Genomic DNA, 22,246 nt, shown 5'->3' with positions numbered 1-22,246 from the left:
TAACAAAAAATTATTTTTTATTAGATTTTACAAGTAAAAAGGTCTCATACATTCAACCTTGCTTTAGACCCTGCTTATTTTTAAAAATTATTAGGTCGGCCCTGCTTAAATGAAGTACATTGCCATATAATACTGTATGAAATGAGATAGCTTCTCAACTATACTAAAATTTAATAATCATGCATTTATGGACGATCCAAAAATAAATGAAGTACAATGACAAAATTATTTTTGTTTCTTAATTTAATTTTCGATAATGATTTCGTTCTTTAATTTTTTTTTACGTCATTTTGATCAATTTGCATACGGATTTTCAAAATTCAAATCTATATGGTTTTATTTCGATACGATTCTTAATCTTTAAATATGTGGTATTTCTATTTTCATATGACTTTTAAATTTGATGTTTGAAAATTCATATATATCAAAACCAAAATGACGAGAACAAAAATAACGTGAAAAAAATAAAAGATGAAATTATTATCTAAAATTAAGTTAAGAAACATGGAATATAATTTTACCTTTTTGTTTTCACTTTGTAATTCAAAATATCAAGTTTGAAAATGGATGATTTGATTGAACAACCATCAAGGTCTCACTTTGCGAATACGCGGAATTCATGATTGTACAAAAGTCGCATCCATATAATTCGGGAAGCACTTGGGTGACATGATGTCACCGTGACATTAAATTTGGGCCACACAACACACATTGCCACATAACATCTAGGCCACACAACACATACAACACATCTGGGCCACACAATACAACACCTTTGTGTGGCCCAGATTTAATGTCATGGTGACATTATGTCACCCAAGTATTTTCCATATAATTCCACCTAAGTTTTGTCTCCATGTGTGTTGGAGAAATTTAGGAACCGTAAAATTCAGTATATATGCTATAGTTTTTATCTTTTTGGACAGAATATATGCTATGCTATAGTAGAACTGCTGGAGATTATAATTAGATTCTGAACAAAAGTAGTTTGTATGTGTTTTATTTTGTATACAAAAAATGACATAGAGAAACTGATAGCATATGTTTTCTACTATCCTAAGCAGTGATTTCCAGCATGATTTTGATTCTGCGTCTACCACCGTAAATAATATTCTTCAAAAAAATATCTTTGCGGTGGATATTTTTTTCTTGTATCACAAGGGGAAAATTTATCAGAGCATATATGAAATCTAGTTTTACAAATTAATATATTTAAAATCTATTTTTGTCACCGTAGAATAAAAGACATTCTAATCAAACAATCAAGTTTAAGTTGTTAATAAGTTTCACCGAAGAGAAATCACTCAATAAAACTTGGGTTTGATTCCTAAATGAAACAACTTTTGACCATATATTATTTACCTGTTAGTCGAACTCCAAATTATTATAGCTCATTTTCCTGAAAACCGGAAGGTTGTAAAAAAAAAATCAAACATAAACTTATTGATTTGACCTCAAATTAAGGTTTGATTAGGTGATGAAGTGTATGCTTGTTTCTAAGGTAACAAAAATAGATTTTGAATTAATTAAAAACTAAGTTGAATGTAAACGGTTTCAATTTATTATTATTCAACTTAGTTTTAAAAATCAATTTTTGTGTTTGATTAGGTGATAAAGAAATTGACTCATATCTCATAAAAGTGAGTAACCAAAAAAAAAAAAAAATGTCTCATAAAAGTGAGATCAACTTGAAATAAATTTTTCAACTTTTGGTTAAAATTATAAAGAGTCATTTCCCTGAGAACCGAGGATTAACATAAAAAAGAAGAGTACTGCTATTTCTAGCAAGAAATAGCAACCCGAGAACCTCACGAAACATGTTGGCCATAGGATTTTCATTTAGTGGAATAAATGGGTGGTGGGATGGAAAAAGCAAGGTTTTGCTACGGTAACAAAACAACACAATACCCTGTTCGGGATATAATCGCTATTCACTTTGTCGCTATAACAAGCATTACCCAAAAAAGAATCAAACACAAACTTATTCATTATACCTCGAATTAAGGTTTGATTATGTGATGAAATGCATGCTTGTTTATGAGGTAACAAAAATTATTCAGCTCATTTTAATGAGATATGAGTCACTTCTTATCAATTAAACCAACCTTTGTTTACTTCTTTTTTTTTTTTTTTTAAGAGAACCAACCTCTGTTCACTTATTTTTTTTTTTAAACTTTGAATTCAAAAACACCCAATAGGATGAGTAGACATATTTTAGATAAATGTTGGATTAAAAAAAAATCTTTTTCTTCAACAAGATCAAAGAAAGGTTTTTTTTTTTTTGACAAGAAGAAAGGTTATTATATATTTAAATTTCACTCACAATAGTCAACCTATTGGGTCCAGTAACTGCTATAATATAATAAATTTTTTTAACTCAATATAATAATGTTAGGTAAGTATAAGTTAGGTGAAGTTGTTTTGCAACTTACCAAAACCAGAAATCTATCTTAATCTCCAGAAATCTATCTTAATCTTACCTAAATTAGAATAGAATCTTCACAATCCAGATGACTAGGACTTACGTTTTACTTTTTAAGATCCATTAACTATTATCAATTGAAAAAACACTAAAATCTTATACAAAATTCATGAATTTGAATACCTAATCTTAAGTTTAGTTACTATGCACCCATAATATAATAAAGTTTTAAACAGTCCTTCAATCTATATATATTACTATATGGAGATATTTGTGCAGATATTTACAAAATCTTACCGCATAGCATCAAAGTAATTATATCGTTGGAGAGCTGATAACGTGAATCTCCATAAAAAAGAATACGACTTTGATTTTTGTTTGGCGAAATCTTTTTTTATATCGACTCGATGATTAATCTAATAGCGAATCCGACCGATCTTTAAACAGTGTGGCTACCACCTGAACCTTAACCTACCTAAAGTGAAGATAAATCATAAATGATGAGAATGGAAAATTAATATAGAATGGGCAGTGGAAGAGGGAACATATACCTCTTTAGGTACCATATACAAAATGGGGTCCAAATGTATGGGAATGAAATGGATGATGGGATTGGGAGTGACAATGCCAGCCTTTCTTTCAAATTAAAGTCGGTGAGTCACCACCAGTTCACCACCCATGATTGTCATAATCCAATCCAACTCAAAACTTCAAATTCTAAGCTAAGATAGAAAACTACTCCTATCATTTAATTGTGTTGGGGAGTCTTAAAAGTCGAGTGCAACAACAAACCAATGTTCAAGGACTAGAAGAGAGACAATACATCTCCATTCAAAATCTGAAAGTATTAGTATATGCATGGGCGGCGGTTCTAAGGGTCGGCGACCCCAGGCTCCGGCCCAATTTTTTTGCAATTTTTTATGTAAATCCCTGTGAATTTCTTATATAAACCCTTATAAATTGGGTAATTTCTTTAGATTTATTGATTATTTGCTTGCAATTTCTTATATAAACCCCTATAAATGTGTTGCATTTTTTTTTGCCCATACTTTATAATAATCATGGTTCCGCCACCGAGTATATGAGTCGTCTCTCTTATATATCCAACATTTATTCATTTATAGACGACATTGAATTTAACAACTCAAATTTAAAACCCGCTATATGACCAATTAATATTCAATTATATTTAATTTTGACCAAATGGACTATAATTCAATTTGCATAGTCAATACATAGGCTATATTTGGTGGTTGTGTGGTGGACCTGCACCGTCCAAAACCCTCGGCCACACAACATTGTTGAAAAGTAATATCTGCATTGTACCATCTTCTTTTTGTTTTCATTTTTCAAGACAAATTAATAAAGTTTATTAGATTTTTTATTAAAATATGACATACATGTTCTAGAGTTTAGAGTTCAACAATGCCCAGATTAGACCATATGAGAATCTTCCTAATCCGAGGCTCAATCCAAATTAATATGACAATTTCTTTCTTCTTTTTTAAGGAAAATTGTGACACTTTTCCACCTCCAATGTGTCCGAAAATATATTGCAAAAGTAAAAATACCGTTTTTAAGCTCTCCAAGTTTCTGACAAAAAATTATTACTTTGTAAGTGTAAATAATTGTTCTTTGAGTCTAAATGTCTTTCTGGCTTTGAATTGGGTGCAATCTTCCCACCCTAAATTTTTATTTGAAAAAAAAAAATACAGTTTTCTATCCGGAAGTATACTACCTAAGCCACACGTAGTTACATTAGATTTTATTTAGAAAACCCAATATCGTTTAGATGAGATAACACGAGTCTCATTTAGCTTAACCAAAATCCTAGGTTTGAATCTAGTATTAGACATGCAACAACGGCGTTAAGACTCTTAATGAGAGTTTGTTGTTTGGTCTGACAAAACTCGATGTATTAGTTTTTGCAGTTATGTGCGGAGGATACCCAATTTACACCCAGACTTAATTGGGGAACTATGCTTCATTTTTTTTTTTTTGTTGAGGAGAGGAAGGCTTCTTATTCTTAGCACGTGAATCAACATATGTTACTCAAATAATAAATCTTCAAATTCATAACAAAATATCTTTTTTTAGGATTATAACAAGACAAGATACGTTTTAGTTTAGCTAAAATGCTGAAATACGAGAATCAACATATATGCTGACAATAAAATGTCAATATGCTAGCGTCGTAAGTCACTTTCATATGTGGCTTGAAATTCAGTTCATTTGCGTGTACTAGAAAGAATAAGTGAAAAGCAAGAATAATATGTACGTGCAAGACATCTAGCCAAAAGACATTTTATGGAGGAACACAAGCCTCTCTCATGCTAGTTGATTCTATTTCTTTTGGTAAAAATTTATTGTCCAATAAATGTGATCAAGACTTTTGTGAATAGCATAACATTCAAAGTGAAAGACTTTTGTGAAAAATTAACAACGGCTAGAGAGATTTTATCGTGGACATATTTCTCCAATATCATGAGTAAAAGTCGTGTGAAATACAAGTGGGATGGTGGAGAATATGGGCTACATGTTGGCTTGAAGAGATACCATATTTCACATTTTGTAGGGTACCTTCATGTCCTACACATATACCTTTTATCATTTACATCTTCTTTACCATTAATTCAGCGTGTCCAACTACTTGTTGGGGGTGTCAGAAGGGCACTAAGGAGCATCAACAAACCCTCCAATCAGCCACGAAGCTCACACAATTTTTACGAGGGGGTCAAATATATATATATATATATTTAATATATACCAATCATGCAAGTTTTTTTCTTCTTTTGGGGTAGCCAATGCTACCCGGCCCATGGCTATGAAGCCAATCGCCTCTGCCTCCAACAAATAATATCAGAGTTCAAGTTCGTTTTAATGGAGTAGCAAAAATTGATCTGGATGAATTGAATTATTCTATCGATTTTTTCCAAAAGGCGAGATTTAGTAATGTGAGATTCGTACTTGAGAATGAAATTTGTCAAATCACATTGGCCGACCCTGATTTCGACAAACCTCCTGTAATATCAAACAAGCACAAAATCCAAACAACAAATAAATATTTTATTTTTTAAACATGAAAATTTTGTAATTTCGAATTTTTCCTGTTTTGAAATTTCAGATATAAGATTTTTAACATTTACAAAAAAACAAATTTCAGATATATGATTTTATTTGTAGTGTCGGCCTTCGAACCACTCTACACAAAAAACACACAACATTAAAGAAAAACAGTAGACTTTTTATATAAGTATCTCCATAACATAGTCGCACCTTTTTTTTTTTTTAAAAGAAAAACAATCACTCTTTAAGTAATACAACAATGGATCTGGATCCTCTGCTGCCTTATTGTCTCCTGCCATCTCTCCTGCACAAATCCAACGGCTGAGAGAAAAGGAAAATAAAAACAGTGACGTCACATGAAAGAGAAACGGATGGGTAAATCAATTTTTTTATTTTTCAATTTTGTTTTTAATTTCTTCATCCTCTTGTTGTTGTTGTAGTGGGATTTCTTCATCATCTCATAATCTCTTTGTCAAAATCATTGTTAGAAATCATAATCTATCACAATTTCACCTATCGTGGAGGAATTAACAATGGGTTTTAGCAGAATTGATTTTTTCTTTTAAAATATTAATTTTAAATAGAAAAGCATAACATCCAAAATAACAATTCACCATTTTTGCATGTGAAAAGCAATTGAAAGAGGGGGATCATGATTTCACCTATGTCCAGCTTGTTTCTCATCTCTTGTTCTTTTCCTTTACTATTTTTGCTGACAGAAAAAATGGCTGAGATGTTATTTTGAGGTTTTGTTTGAAAATGGTAAAGATTGATTCAATTAATTTGTATTTTGGGTTACTGAAATCAACAACACTCTTACTGTAAAAAAATCCCAAGAGAACAACTACATCAGGGAAGAAGAAAACCAGGAAAATGAAGAAACTTGAAATGTGATATTTTTCTGTCTCCACTAATTATGACATTTTTTATCTTTTAATCACAAAATCGTTGGATTAATCCTACGGCTCAGGATTGTGCAGGAGGGACTGCAGGATGTAAAAGACAGGAGAGGATCCATTTCCTACAACAATATGTTTATTTTTGTTTACTTCATCCGGCCACGTTTATAAACAAAAAAAAATTGATTCATTAAATAATTAATGTATTTAGTCACGTTTATAGACAAGATACATTAACTACTCAAATTAATTTTTGCTTATAAATATGATCGAAGTGATTACTTTTCGAGGGGCATTTTCTCTTTAATTGATAGAGTTTGCTTTTTTGTATTCTTTAAAAAGAAAACAATATTTTAAAAAACTAACAATTTTTTTTAATCTAAGTAATGGTGTATACTTGTTAGGCGGTAAATCAGATGGTTGCTTATAGTGTAGCTTAAACCTTCTTATCTCATATACTAACTCTTTTTAATTAGTTTTCTTTTATAACAAAAAGTTCATGTGAGTTCGGTTCCGGAGACTCATCATAATTAGAACAACGTTAAGATTCAATGAATACCAAAAGAAGAACCTACAAATTATCAACTAGAGAGATCATCACACTCACAATAAAAGTTGAACATACAATTTTATGAACGAGTTAACTTTTTATCAACTAAGTTAACCCTGATTGCCTTTGTTTTTGGTCGGTATCAATACATTTTAGTCTTGTTTTTTATGAAATAAACTTCAGTTGAAATGTAATAATAATACCAGCGTTCTAATTAGTAATTGTTGTTCGGCCTGGGCTTATTCACTAAAGCCCAAGTTTGATTTTATACAATTTAAAACTAAACCATATGCAAAGTCAACCGCCAGCATCACTTGGTCTGTATGGTAATTGTGTGAAAACATTACCAACATGTCTCAGGTTCGAATGCTGGCAAATGGATGGTGGTGGTGGTGGTGGAAATGTTGAGGTGGTGGTGGTGGAAATGTTGAGGTTGTTGATTATGATGATGATTATTGATGAGAATGTTATTGTTTGTTCGTTCTCATGAGGTATTCTAAAATACCTCTCTTTTGCTTTAATTTTTTTTTATGCTCATATATCACTTTTTTTTAACAAACTAAAATTCTAAGATATATATATATATATATATATATATATATATATATACTAAATGTTTTATTTTTTTATTTGAATATAATTAAAGAAAATGAAACATTATGGATGTTTGAATAATTTTTATTGATGAGTGCTATGAAACTCTTTTTCCAACTCTCTTTTAAACGTTTTCAATTTAGTCTTGCTGCTACATCATCATTTTTGTAATGTTTGGTTAATAGAATGACTAAATTGAAAACGTTTACAAACTTAAAGGACTGATGTGTGATCAAAATAACTTAAAGAACCAATTTATAACAAATCTCAAATTTAAAGGACTTATGTGTGACCAAAATATCGTAAATGATTAATCTGATACAAACCTCAAACTTAAAAGATTCTTGATGTTATTTAACCTAAATTGTACCAAATAGAAAAATGAGTATTAACTATTAATAGGATAAGATTTTTAACACTCCTAATTTTGATTCTCTCAATAGTGTTTAGATTTTTTTATATTTAAGATTTTTAACACTCCTAATTATTTTTACAATCTCTACTTTTAACACAATCTATATTTAAATGCTAAAAATGTTTTTTTTAAAGAAAAAATTTGTATGTTTTTAAAATCTACTAATTGCAATAAAAATCTCTTATTTGCTTATCAACGAAAGGTGTGTAGTCCCTTAAAAAAAAAAAGGTGTGTATGAGTTACTCATTTGAATTTGCACCAATCAAAACATTTATTCGTCATTCACTGTGTAAATAATGAAAGACAAAATGATGATTTTGATTGATATAGTGTGTGTTTGGTATAGCTTTTGCATCCAAGAATCACAGTGAAACACATCTCCCAATGCAAATTTTAAAGCAAAAGCCAAACTCTACTAATTGTAGCTTCTATGCAAACCGAGTTTTTTTCAATCCCACCGGTACACCAAACACAGGCATAGAGTGATGACCATGTCTTAAAAGAACCAAAATCATTTACCACATGTATCAATTCATTGTGGGTTGCACTTCTGTACCATAGTGGATTTTTATGGTATATAACATTGGCCAATAAGGGTGTGCCATGTGGCACATCCTTTTTTTTTTTAAAAAAAAAACAAAATGAAACTACCACAATGTGAGAAGGAAAAAACCCAGAAGCTTCACACCTTTTTCTTCTTCTTCTTCCTTAATCCTCTTCAATACAAAACCCACCCACCGCTGGTAGCCTCCGCCTCCGCCGCCGTCGAGGATAGAAAACTTAATTCGGTGGGTTTAAGATTCCAAAATCAAAGCTCACAAGAAAATGAACTTGCAAACAAGATAGATATATGGAAGGGATGGATAAATACATACCAACAACAAAGTCCAGGGATCGGCTTCACCATCAACATTCAAACCTCCTGTATGTATGTATGTATGTATGTTTGTTGAATTAATTGAATTGAATAGTATAGAATATCTGTGTAAGTTGAACAGTACTGAAAGAATGGAATTTATGTGTTTGCTGTGTAATTTACTTTTGATTTGAAGAGGAAGGAAGAAGAACAGGGTGTGGCAGGTCGACGGCGGCGGAGGCGGAGGCTACCAGTGGTGGGTGGGTTTTGTATTGAAGAGGATTAAGGAAGAAGAAGAAGAAAAAGGTGTGAAGCTTCTGGGTTTTTTCCTTCTCACGTGTTGGTAGTTTCATTTTTTTTTTTTAAAAAAAAAAGATGTGCCACATGGCACACTCTTATTGGCCAATGTTATATACCATAAAAATCCACTATGGTACAGAAGTGCAACCCATTCATTGTCAGCTGTTGTGTTCAAATTTATTGTATCTCTTAATTTTATTTTTTGAAAACTTGGTATCCAACCGAATGATATATCTATATCTTTTTACATCAGTATTTTCAAAAATAGAAAATCTTAAATCAATATATACATCAACATTTGGAACTCCTTGAATTGGAAATTCATTATGGCCCGTATGGCTAGTTTATGAACAGTGAGTTATACAGTTGTAGAATGCACAAGACTACAAGAGAGATCAATCTATATACATGAATTCAATGTGACATGTAAAAAATCTAGTGTCCCAATGGTGCTACCAACTACGTACCTATTGACTATAGTTACCAAAAATAAAGTTCAGATTCAGAGAGTAACTCTATGGAATATTATCTGTACATGAACTAGACAAGACATGGTTAATGTTTCAGTTGCCATGCAGATTCAATTCAGTGTGTTGTTTCTAATATGGACTGACCAGTGATCACACACTAAATTAGGCCCTGGTTTTTTGATTGAATATTTTGTACTTTGGTCAACAACATGAATGTAAGTAACCATATCAAAACAAAAGTATTAAGTGAATGTGCCTTGCTTGCTTGACTCAAATTAAAATAGTGTACAAGTGTTCCTATGTACTGATTCTGTTGAATATTTTGTCAAATATTTGATGTTGTCGAATGTGATTCATGAATAGTATATGGCAATATGCACACTTGTTTCACATTAGTAAATCGGCTAGCTAGCTTAAGGCACAAAATTACTGAATAGACAATTTCTTTCTTAAAATTTTAACCATTGATTGAATTAATCTCTATATGTTTTAAGAATTAGCAATTTCGTTCGTATAACCGTAACGTATCGATTAAAATAGTTTTTACATTAAGTTCAATCGTTAAACACCATGACATGACACGTTAAATGAAGATCTGACGGTTCATATAAATTCCACATCATTACTAGAGATAAAAGCAGGTTAGGCCGCCCGACAAAGGCCTATAAGCTACTACCTCCGTCCCGGTATAATTGACCTACTTTGGTTTTTCACACAGATTAAGAAAAGTGTATAAATAAAGGGGAAAGTGGAATATATTGTATTGGGAATGATAAAAGTAGTATTATTTAGTGTTATATTGTATTGGGAATGATGAAAGTTGTATTGAAAATTGAAATGGGTCAGTTATTTTGGGACACTTTTTTTTAGAAAATTGGTCAGTTATTCCGGGACGGAGGGAGTAACTTATTTAAGACCTAACTTGGCTCGTTTAGCATCAAGGCCAAACTTAGGGTTTTTGAAAAACCTATTCACTTCAATAAACCATACTTATGTTTTTTAAAAGCATATTTAGCATAAAAAGTAAATGCAAATAGTACCTTGGCTTTAAAATTGGCGTATACCAAACAAAATTATACTAATCAATTTCATTCAAGAAGATGTGACAATGATGTAGAGTCCATATAGATTGTGAGATCTTCATTTATTGTACCATATGATCATGTCTAATAGCTGAACTTAACAAAAGGGAAATTTTTTTTTTCTGCCCTACTTTATTTCCAAAAATACAAAAATACCCTACTTTTTCGAAAAAATGCAAAAATGCCCTACTTTTCAGTACCACGCAACTGCCAGTTGCGAGGTACCTAAAAGCTGCAGCCATACCACGCAACTGCAACCTGCGAGGCATTTTGTGTGTTTTTTTTTTTTATTTTTAAATACCTCTCAACTTGGAGTTGAGAGGTATAATAAGGACAAAAAAATTTCATAACATGCATGGGACATGTAACTTGTAGCATGGAAAAATAATACTCCCTCCGTCCCCATATTACTTGACCTATTTAGCATATAAGATGTTAAATTCGTCTCGATTAATATTTTTAAAATATCAAATTTTCGTAATTTTTTCTACTAGATTATTAAAGAAATTTAAGTTTAAAATTGTGCATTGGCATACGCGACAGAGTCAACTAGGTCAAGTAATATGGGACAGACAGAGTAATAATGACTTAATTTAAAAAAGGTAATTATAATAATAATCATAATATTTATAAAATAAAAAAACGAAATACAATAAATATTAAATACTGCATTTCTACTGATGTGTAATATTAATGCAATCTTTGCGGGAATGACCAGGCATCCTACAAACGCCGCATCTTCTCTCGGTTTCCACATCGTCCATCTCGGTCCTAATGCGAGTAATTGGTGGACGACCTTTCTTTGCCCGACGCATGGACTTGTTGGGAACCACCTTCAGTCCTTCATAATTAGGCCAATATGTCTGGTGGTAAACCACGTCGAAGTGGATGTTGTATACGGCGTATACACACTGATTCGTGAATTTTGGATCGACAAAAGTCTTGTAGTCGTGAGAAAAGCTAGAACATGCGGCAATAACATGTGAGCATGGTAGGTGTAACGCTCTGAATCGTCCACAGTCACACCATTTATTTTGCAGGTCCACCTTGTATTCTCCCTTTGGTAATCCTTCTTTATGGTCGATGGTTTCACGGACGGAGAAGGTATACCGATCCCGGTCAAACTGAGTGACATGATGACTGTTGGATTTATGAGCCTCATCCCTGAGATATTTCATGATGTTTTCTGAGAATGGCTCACCAGAATTTACCCTTGCCGCTGCCTCATGTCCTCTTTTAGCAAACAAGGCTGCCAACCTGTAATATGATGCTTTCACAATAGCTGTGATCGGGAGTCCTCGAATACCCTTATACACGTTGTTTTGTGACTCTACCAAGTTACTTGTCATGTGGCCCCATCGTCGACCATCATCATGTGATTGAGTCCACTTTTCTTTAGGAATGTTGTCCACCCATGCTAAAGCCTTTCGGTCTGCAACAGCGATTTCAGAGTGGTAGTATTCAAATGTTGGGATGTTCATGGCGTAACCTGCATTGTTTTGAAAAAAGTTAGATGTGTGTTATTTAAACAAATAATATGTCAAATTTACAAGGAAAGAGATATAATTTTTACCCATGCCTTCAACTTTCTTCTTAAGTTCTCCATCCTTGAACGATCGCATAAAGTTTTGTGCAATGTGTCGGACACAAAACACATGGCTTGTCGGAGCATCGTGCCATCCATTGTGTGGATCATCATACGCGCTCTTTATCGAAACATGTCTATCAGAAATGAGACATATGTTCGCCTTTGGGGTTACATGTTGCCTTAGATTTTTCAAAAAGAAACTCCATGCCTCCTTGGTCTCGCCTTCCACGATTGCGAAAGCAATGGGAAATATCTTGTTGTTCCCATCTTGCGCAACAGCTAACAACAATGTTCCTTTGTATTTACCATACAACCAAGTTGCGTCAATCTGGACAATTGGTTTGCAGAATTCGAAACCCAAGATGCACGGACGAAAGGCCCAAAAGAGACGCTTGAAGACAGTCTCATTGACCACTTCTGTTGATGGGACCGTTTGAAAATCGATAATTGTTCCTGGCAAATCTTTTTCCATAACCATCAACCACTGTGGTAGTTCTTTATAAGACTCATCTCAGTTACCATAAATTGATTCAATTGCCTTATTCTTTGCTCTCCATGCCTTTCTGTATAAAAATATTAATCGAGACGAATTTAACATCTTATATGCTAAATAGGTCAAGTAATATGGGGACGGAGGGAGTATTATTTTTCCATGCTACAAGTTACGTGTTCCATGCATGTTATGAAATTTTTTTGTCCTTATTATACCTCTCAACTCCAAGTTGAGAGGTATTTAAAAATTAAAAAAAAAAACACACAAAATGCCTCGCAGGTTGCAGTTGCGTGGTATGGCTGCAGCTTTTAGGTACCTCGCAACTGGCAGTTGCATGGTACTGAAAAGTAGGGCATTTTTGCATTTTTTCGAAAAAGTAGGGTATTTTTGTATTTTTGGGAATAAAGTAGGGCAGAAAAAAAAAAAATTCTAACAAAAGGATCATTACAATTAAATTAACATCAATTTTGCCATTACTCAGCCGAGGGGAATTCAATTCAATAGCTAAACTAGCTTGATTCATTTATGGTTTTTAATTTTCAATGTGATGCAGACAATACAGTGTAAATGGTTGGGTCACATTGAACTTTTGACCAATATATGTAGATAGCTAGATTCTCTATAGTGACATTATATATCGAATTGTTTGGCAGAAAGAAGCAGAGCTTTGGAAAGTGTTGGAATAAAAATCTTCCCTTAATTGTTTGGTACTTGTAAATATCTATTTTTCTATTTACTTCTTCCATATGCATATGGTGCCTTTTGCATATATCCACACATACACAAACCTGATGAAGTATTACTGAATTGATTTGATTGACACGACCCGGTGTAAGCAGGGTTCTCTTCTTTTGCATGGATAAGATCACTGTAAGAATATATGTTTGCAAGAATATATACAACAATGACAACATATATTAATTTTGCATAAATCTAAGTTCCACATAGAAAGAAAAAAAATATAGTTTGAAATGAATTCATAAACTCATTTATAACCTCTTCTATAGACTTTACAAATATGGCTTGTGAGTTGAATGCAATCACTCTTTTATAAACTCATTTTAGATTTTTTTTTTTCCTTCACATAACTCTTCATGTCTACCATTAATGGTTTTTGTGCATGAATATAAATGATAGGTGGAATAATAATTGATAGAATCTATGTTTTTTAATGAGACAAATCTAATTTATTTCATTCAAAATGGATACAAAGTAGGTATTACATGATGAAAAGTGATAGGAACCAATAGATCCTACCAAGAATCAATGGTAACACAACCAAACAAGAAGATGAAACAGATGGTAATTAAGGAAAATAGGGTGTTTTATTGATACGAATGAAAATAGTAAAATAGTAGAAGAGAGATGTTTCTCTAACTACTCCTAGAGCAAAGCTCCGACACAACTCAGAGAGGAATCCTACTCTGACCCTAAACAGAAACTTATTCCATCCTCCTCTAAACTCCTAAGAATTCCCCTTTATATACAAATAAAGAGAACATTCTAGTATTTAACTCTAATGGGCCACTTATTATTAAATCCTAATCCTAACGGGCCACTTACTAATAATCTACTTAAACCTAACTAACTAACTAACTAACTACTAATTACTTAAAACACCCTCTCATACTAGGTCCTAACATTGCCACCGTCTTGAAAAACAGACTTGTCCTCAAGTCTGAGCTTGGGAATTTGCCTCTATCAGATAAGAGGGATAAGGGGGTTTGTTAATTTGTAGAGAAAAATTAGGGGAATGATGGAGGTTTCAAAATTCTACTGACTGGCTGGACTGGTGTACGGTTTCTGGTGTACGGTTGAGTGTTTAGGGGTTAAAGGAGGTGATGTTACTCGTATCCGGTAGGTCGGACCAAATTGATAGGAACCAATAGATCCTACCAAGAATCAATGGTAACACAACCAAACAAGAAGATGAAACAGATGGTAATTAAGGAAAATAGGGTGTTTTATTGATACGAATGAAAATAGTAAAATAGTATAAGAGCGATGTTTCTCTAACTACTCCCAGAGCAAAGCTCCGACACAACTCAGAGAGGAATCCTACTCTGGCCCTAAACAGAAACTTATTCCATCCTCCTCTAAACTCCTAAGAATTCCCCTTTATATACTTAAACCTAACTAACTAACTACTAATTACTTAAAACACCCTCTCATACTAGGTCCTAACAAAAAGTGTGAAGGTTAGGGTAAGATAGCGATGCTATAGTAAAATTATGAGTAATTCTGTTTGCTTGCCTCCTAACATTTGACAATACAAATTCGAATCTATTGAATAAGAAACTTGAACATTGGGATACAAGATCACCAATCTCATTGATGGGAGTAGTGGTGGTGGTGAGAGCATCAAACAAAACTTTTGAATAAGTTTCAAACATAACATCATGCTTTCCATTTGAAATAGCCACTTTTAATAGCATCTAGTAAGCCTAAAGACTCGGCCTCTAGAACTGGTGCGGACGAATGAGATAAGTTTGATTTGCTGAACAAGAATGATCACGTAGAGTCGCGAAAACACATATCATGTCCCATTATAAAATTATTGTTGAAAGTAGCTGCATCTACATTGCACTTGATCATGCCTGTCGGTGGTTTCATCCAAGTATGCTTATAATTCATGTTCTAAAACGGTGCCTTTGCGCATTACATATAGCTTCATTCATTGAGTGTGTCTTTGCTCGAGCAATACTGAACTTAATACATGGATATAAATGGTGGTCTTCTAAGTTCTATCAATAGATATACTTTGAAACCATATTAGATTTATTTTGAGCATAATTCAGTGTTACAATATCAATTTGTAATGTAAGAGGTATCACTCTTTAATCTTTATATATATTCATTTCAAACCTTACAAAATAACCGCCTCTGTTTTTCCTTTTTGAGTGATGTTTGCTCCACCGCAAATCTTGTCGTCTGTCTTACGTATTGTGTGTTGGTTTCTAATGGGCCGGTTGTTTTGCTTCGAGATCGGGAATGGGCGTCTAGCCGCAATCTTGTATGGTTGGTACGGTGTTTCTCTGGTGGACCGGGGGTAAGGAGTTCTCTTCTGATTTGGTTCTGAAGTCTGGTGGGCCGATCACTTTTGATTCGAGATCGGAAGTCAGTTCTTTGATTCAAGTTTGATTTTGAGCTTTTTTGGTGTTCTTTCGGTGGATCGGAGGTTGCGCGGTGGTGGAAGCTGAATGATCTTTAGAAAAGGAGTTCTTCGGACGTGGCTCGATGTTTGTGATGAGGAGTAGGTTCTCTATTACATGGGTGTTCTTTTGGGGTGTGCAGTGGCGATGAATGTTATGGATGTCGTTTTTCATTGGTCGGCAAGTTGAGTCACTTTTAGGGGATGATGTTTATTTTCGTGGGTGTTGTCTTTATGAGTGTTGATCGCAGGGGTGTCTTTGTTGGTGTTTGTTTTCGGGTGTTCCGCTTATATACGGTGCCTTTAATTTATACTTTCTGTAACATTGATCTCTGTTCGTCTTGTGCAGAGATATGGTTTTAATAAAATTTTGCTGATTAAAAAAAAAAAATCAATGTGGCTATGGAGACCTTGGAGGGAATGAACACCTTTGTAATAATAAACAGGAGGATACGAAACAAATCATTGAAGAAGCCCAAACAGTCCTATTTGAATTGAGCTTGGCGAGAAGAAGCAGCAGATGCCAGCTTCGGTTTCAAATCATGTTGAGGTTGATTTTTTGCTATAGACTAATGCATCGTTTGAGCCATTTTTCTCGCATGCACTCTTGCCGTGATAATTATGAAGCTTGAAAGTTTGAAGTTAGATAAACGCACGGTGGGAGGCAAATTCAATGTGGAAACAAACACACTATAAGCCGATCGGTTTGTTTCCACGTCCAAGAGGCGATATACCGGAGATAATGTGTTTTTTCCGAAGCTACTGTTATTAACTTCTTGTTTCCACATATATATGATCATGATCAATAAAAAAAACAAGTTGATGTATGATTGAAAAAAATAATCAAGATTATAAAAACTAAAATTTACCTTTATTTTAGAACAAATTTTCTTTTACAAATGCGATACTTATTATAAGAGAAAGGGAGTATTTAATATGATGTTTTGTCCTGCTTCATTTTTTTAATGTTATTCTCTCCATTTCCATCATTTTCATTAATTTCTCTCTAGAGTTAAAATGCAAATGCAGCATAATTTCTATGAATAGTAAACATAAAAACCACCAACAACTTTCAATAGATTTGATCCACTTTAATTCAAAAAAATGAGTCGAGAATCTACCACATAAATAAGAGAATCCACAATCCAGAATGAGCCCCCCCTTTTTTCTATTCCCTACCCAACCAAGTAAAAAAGAGATGTTTAGCTTGGTTTGTCTAAAACAGGAAAGATGTGCCCTCAGCCTTACGAAACTAGAAAAGATTTAACATGGAAAGTAGAAAAGAAGAAAATCTTAATACTTTATTCATTCTGCACTGGATACCTCACTCCAGCTGCCAAAGCTCGTTGCTGTTCAATCTGTGATCATTAACATATGAATCATGATAAACATTAATAATGAGAGGATGTATCATAAATTGACTCACACTAAAAAAACAAAAATTAGCAAGGAAATTTAGAGAGGGAAAACATGAAATTCCACTATAATTTTGTCTCTAAATTCTGCGACGAAGAAATTAGTGAAATTTCATTTTTTTTTGTCAATGACTTGAGTCGTTAATTTTGTCTAACATAATTACTCATGCACCATGCGCACGTCTATTTTCTATAATTAAATCAATAAATCATATCCTATTTCATTTAATATAATTTGATAATTAGATTTATTGATCACTTAGTTGAAACAAGACAAAACTTTGTAGATATACTAGGCTGCTAGCTAGCTTAATAGGTTGAGTGCAACTTTACTTGGAATAGTTCGTGCAATTTGTTCTTGAGATAGCAATATTCATGTTCCAGCATTTCCAACGCTCTGAAGCATCTGCAATTGGTTGGATGGGCACATAAACGATAACAGTTAATTGCTTAGAAAAATGTTATTTTACTGTACTATTTTGTACTACATATCACAGTGCATAATGGATAGTGTTTGATAGCACGATGGATAGGTCAAAATCACAACGATCCACTATGGTTTTTTAAAAACTACACTTTGTACCTTCTACATCTACAAAATCACGATGAAACATGGTGATTCTGATATATCCACCTTAATATCAAACATACACTAAAATTGCATGAATTCGTACCGAATAAAGAATGCACGAATAAAGAGGGAGTATAGGCACCCACCCAGCACGGTTGTTCTGTTCAGTAGCGACACGAAAGGCAACACAAACATTAGTCACTCTTTTTGCACCAATGCTTGAGCTGCTTCCCATAAACTGATTCAAATCAATCCCCATTTTCTTATAGTCCATAAATTCTCTCTCCATCCTGAATAAATTCATGTAAAAATTAAAATTAAAATGCAAAGTTATAGTAAAAATATTTATATTATTAAGATAATTACTTGTTAGGAAAATAATAAGAGATTATTACAGCAATGCTCTTAGATTCCTGAGAAGCTTCTCAGATTCGTGGAAATATATGTTGACAACCTCAGAGACAAAGTTTGGTGATGTCTCATCTTGTAGCTGCTGGAGCTGCAAGAATTGCTCATCCAATACTCCCTATAAGAAAAAAACTATATATGAATATATTTTTTTGAATAGAATTTTTTTTTTTTGTCTACTTTGTACATTTATAATAAATTATATATCTATATATAGTTTTCATTCCAAAAAGAACACTAACTAGCATTATGTAAAACTTATTTTTTTTTTAAAAAACTTATATATAAAATTCGTCAATTTAGTCTCTGAAACATACGTACCTGGTGGAAGAGGAAGGAGAGGAGGCGGTTCATGTCGGCCCACAAGAGGTCCGGACCCAATCCAAGCAACCAAAGAGGGAGACCCGTTTTGGCTGAGTAAGTGAAATGAATGTAATATTGTATAATAATGTTAACCAAGTTTGATATTAATTTGGAATCAAAGTGATAGATAGATAGATATATATAGAGAGATTGAATAAGCAACACTAATATTGTACTGGAAATGGAATGAAGTGTTATATGGTGATGGAATTAGTGGGTTACATTACAATGTAGGGGCCAAGAAGAAGCTACAGTGTGTATCGGTGTATGTACTTACTATCACTTTCATTTCAAAGTTTATTTGTCACTAACAGTAGAAGTACTTTTTTGTGTTGTCGCGGGAATATCACATTGGTATTTAAAGCGTTGGTTGGACCATCCCTTCATTTTCTATTTTAATTAATAGAGTCATACTCCCTCCGTTTCAAAATGAGTGTCGCTTTAGCCAAAAAAATTTGTTTCAAAATGAGTGTCGCTTTACATTTCCAATACAACTTTAATTTTTTCCTTCCAACTTTACCATCTCCAACTTTTCTCTCACACAATTTTCAATGCAACTTTAATTTTGTCTTTTTCTTATAAAGTAAGGGCAGTTTAATAAAAGCGTTATATCCAATGATTATTTCATTCTATTTCTTAATCTGTGTGTCAAATCCTAAAGCTACACTCATTTTAAAACAACGGGAATACTATACTACCTTTAACCATTTTGGGCTGCCACGTATGATTCCACCTTCCATTCACATGTGACTTGGTTTCTTGTGATTCTGAGGTAAAAATCATCTAAGAGGTTACTACCTCCGTCCCAATTTAATTGACACAATTTTGTTTTACACATATATTAAGAAAAATGTATAAATAAAGGGAAAAGTGGAATATATTGTATTGGGAATGATAAAAGTAGTACTCCCTCCAGTCACTATTATAAGCAAAAGTTCACTTTTTAGATTCATTCAACAAATGATGTATGTAGTCTATATTAAGACCACATACATCATTTATTGAATGAATCTAAAAAGTCAATTTTGGCATTAATTAAGAGTCATTCTAGCATGTTTAAGTATGTTTTGGTTGAGTTTTTGTAAATAAATCAATGGAAGAGCAGTTGTGCGTACAAAGCCTTGAACCGTGTCAATTCTCCTAAACCACACAGTTATATAGTGAGTGTGAGTTTGAAGTTATTACTTAAAAAAATGAAAGGTTTAACATTTGATAAATGAAAGGGGGATCATAAATCTAATAATCTTAAAATTTTGAGTGGTGTTCAACTTATTACTAACAACCAACACAACACTATTAGTGAGACAAAACAGCAGTATTATCCTAAGCAAAAATGTAAGTAGCATAGAGCGTGCAATAGTTTTGAGTTATCGAGGTGAACTGTGTGTTACCCACCGGACCATCCTACAAATTGAGCAGGTGAAGTGAAAGTGTAGGAGGAGAGGAGGGTACCTACTGTTTGTTCCATTCCAGTCCCCGGTCAAATAGCATGCATGCGTTTGTTCTTTGCAGGTTGATGCGCCGTTACATTCCCACCATCATCCGACAGCCTCCTGTAGCCGGTAACCTCTCCCCCATTAAATATTCAAATGCACATAACTTATGTCTTATTAATGTATGTAGGAGTAGTAAGTAACAAGTACATATAAATATCAATTAAAGTATAATTGTTTTTTTATTAAAAATAAATATCAATTCACTTTAACTGGTATAGAGATCAAATGCTTACTTACACACAACTTCAAATCAAAAAATTTGAACAAACACATATAAATGATAAAATTTAAAAGAGAATAATTTAGTCACATCATTTAATATCATTTTTTTAAAAAATATTATCATCTTTGTATGTGTGCTCAAATAAAATTTATTTAGATTCAAGTTTATGTAAAAACTTGGTCAATGGTATAATACATCCAGAACAATATAAATTCAAATTCAATGTCAATAAAACTAAAAGAAAATGAATTTATAAAAAAATTCACGATAGACAAGTTACCATAATACTCAAGGTAACATAATCAAAATGACCAATGAGTAGTATTTGTCGTTATATATACACATAGTACAACATTCGGTTCAAATTAAACCCACTTTGGCAAAAACTGGCTTTTCCCTTTCAGGCTTTTTCTTGTATTTAAGGTGACAAACTTTCATCCACCATGAACATAATTTACCTTTAGCATACAATTTCACTTATCCCTTTCCCTTTGTAACCTTTTTCTACTTTCCCAAGGGAGAAAAAGCAAAGGTGAAAAAAGAAAGATCAATTGCTTCCTCCAAATAGCTAGCTAGTGATTGTTGGTGTGCATAAAAGTCAGAGTTGAGAGTCACCACAGGTGGTGAAAAGTTTAGACCATGGTTGGCATGGATTAATATGAGGAATATTAAACTTTGATTTTTGTCTCTTTGTGTGTGCACACCTTTGCTTTGAATATGGAGGGAAGGAGCTGGGTCTGAAATCTGAATTATTAATGACGTACATAAGCATTGAGAAAGAGTAAAATAAGATTTTTCAAATGAATTTACATTGGTAATGTGGCAGCCCTTAAGGCAACATTATATGTTATGGTCCTATATCAAATTCAAAGGCAAATGATCACATATAAAAAGCACTATGGGAGCATATACTAGTTTATGTGTCTAAACTAATTAATTGCATCATAATATTTTGTTGTAAATAGATTATTATGTTGAGGGAGGGTAGGGTATTAGACTTAGGGCAAAAATAGTAAAGTGTAAAGGGAGAAAATTAAGAGTTGTTATTATAACAAACTCATAAATTTTTTTTTTTTAAAGAACAAACTCATAATTTATATAATGTATCTACTATATTTACATTTAATTGCATGATATTATCTAATTTTGAGCAACTCACTTTAGAAGAGCCGAATCCTTAGACTTATCACCTGTTCAATTATTTGCTTATTGAATCAGTTAGGATTATTTCAGCTGATCAGTTTTGTTATGTCAACTAAGGCTATCATTATATTGTGTATATAAACACTATTGTAAATTTTAAAAAGGCCTCGTGCCAAATTTTGTTTTAGGTCTATTGGATCGGTCACATAAATATAGTATGCACTTTTTGTTTAGTGTGGATGTCTAAATGGAAGCATGCTTTGTGTTGACGTAATCAGCTGCAGATTAAACAAACTATAATTGTCTTGACTTCATAATCATGTTTTTCACTATCCCGTGTACATATACAAATGACTACTATATTTCATGTCATATTGCCTTTTGAGTACGTCTTCTATCATATTCTCTAATATACCAAAAAATCTCACATTGCTTGAGAATGAAGGCGGTACTGTGGACTTTGAAATTGTAAATGATGGCTTGAGAATTCTGTTTTTCTCCCAGCATAAAACGCTCGCGCCTAACTAAAATGCCGAAAATACCCATGCGTTAATTAAGTAACGCAAGTGTTAAAATCTACGCATCTTAACATGCGCTGCGCAACTTAACTCACACTGAAATTAACAATTGCGTAAGTTAATTCACGCCGCGTTACTTAAGTAGCACAGGGGTAAATTGGTAATTTCAGTTGGGCGCGAGTGTTTTGTGCTAGAAGAAGAGTAGAATTCTAAAAAAAAACCT

The 22,246-nt window shown here is 33.0% G+C and overlaps 1 protein-coding gene, 1 long non-coding RNA gene and 1 pseudogene across 4 annotated transcripts; 1 reads left to right on the top strand and 2 right to left on the bottom strand.

Annotated features, from left to right (window-relative positions):
- Nucleotides 1–8,144: 8,144 nt before the first annotated feature.
- Nucleotides 8,145–9,351, top strand: LOC146925948 (uncharacterized). 2 transcript variants are annotated; one of them, XR_015008097.1, is made up of 2 exons: nt 8,145–8,878; nt 8,999–9,351. It is a non-coding gene; the product is annotated as an uncharacterized LOC146925948 (long non-coding RNA). The 2 variants fall into 2 exon arrangements; XR_015008098.1 differs by having other exon boundaries at nt 8,145–8,882.
- Nucleotides 9,352–11,328: 1,977 nt separating this feature from the next.
- Nucleotides 11,329–12,840, bottom strand: LOC146925947 (uncharacterized; annotated as a pseudogene).
- A 4,116-nt stretch (nt 12,841–16,956) lies between these two features.
- Nucleotides 16,957–18,942, bottom strand: LOC146925946 (pseudo histidine-containing phosphotransfer protein 6-like). 2 transcript variants are annotated; one of them, XM_085708058.1, is made up of 5 exons: nt 18,602–18,942; nt 18,268–18,398; nt 17,976–18,162; nt 17,635–17,707; nt 16,957–17,244 (listed from the first exon to the last, which is right to left on the bottom strand). In XM_085708058.1, the coding sequence occupies exons 1-4, from the start codon at nt 18,632–18,634 to the stop codon at nt 17,675–17,677; spliced, it is 384 nt and encodes a 127-aa protein (XP_085564184.1). In that variant the 5' UTR covers nt 18,635–18,942; the 3' UTR covers nt 16,957–17,244; nt 17,635–17,674. The 2 variants fall into 2 exon arrangements, with proteins under 2 accessions (XP_085564184.1, XP_085564183.1); XM_085708057.1 differs by having other exon boundaries at nt 18,019–18,162; nt 18,602–18,773.
- Nucleotides 18,943–22,246: the final 3,304 nt, after the last annotated feature.

Source organism: Medicago sativa, chromosome 4 (genome assembly GCF_051527215.1).
Source record: "Medicago sativa cultivar Bolivia chromosome 4, Bolivia_mono, whole genome shotgun sequence".
Lineage (NCBI taxonomy): Eukaryota > Viridiplantae > Streptophyta > Magnoliopsida > Fabales > Fabaceae > Medicago > Medicago sativa.
The sequence above is the reverse complement of the archived record's forward strand: the minus strand, read 5'-3'. Positions and strand labels throughout refer to the sequence as shown.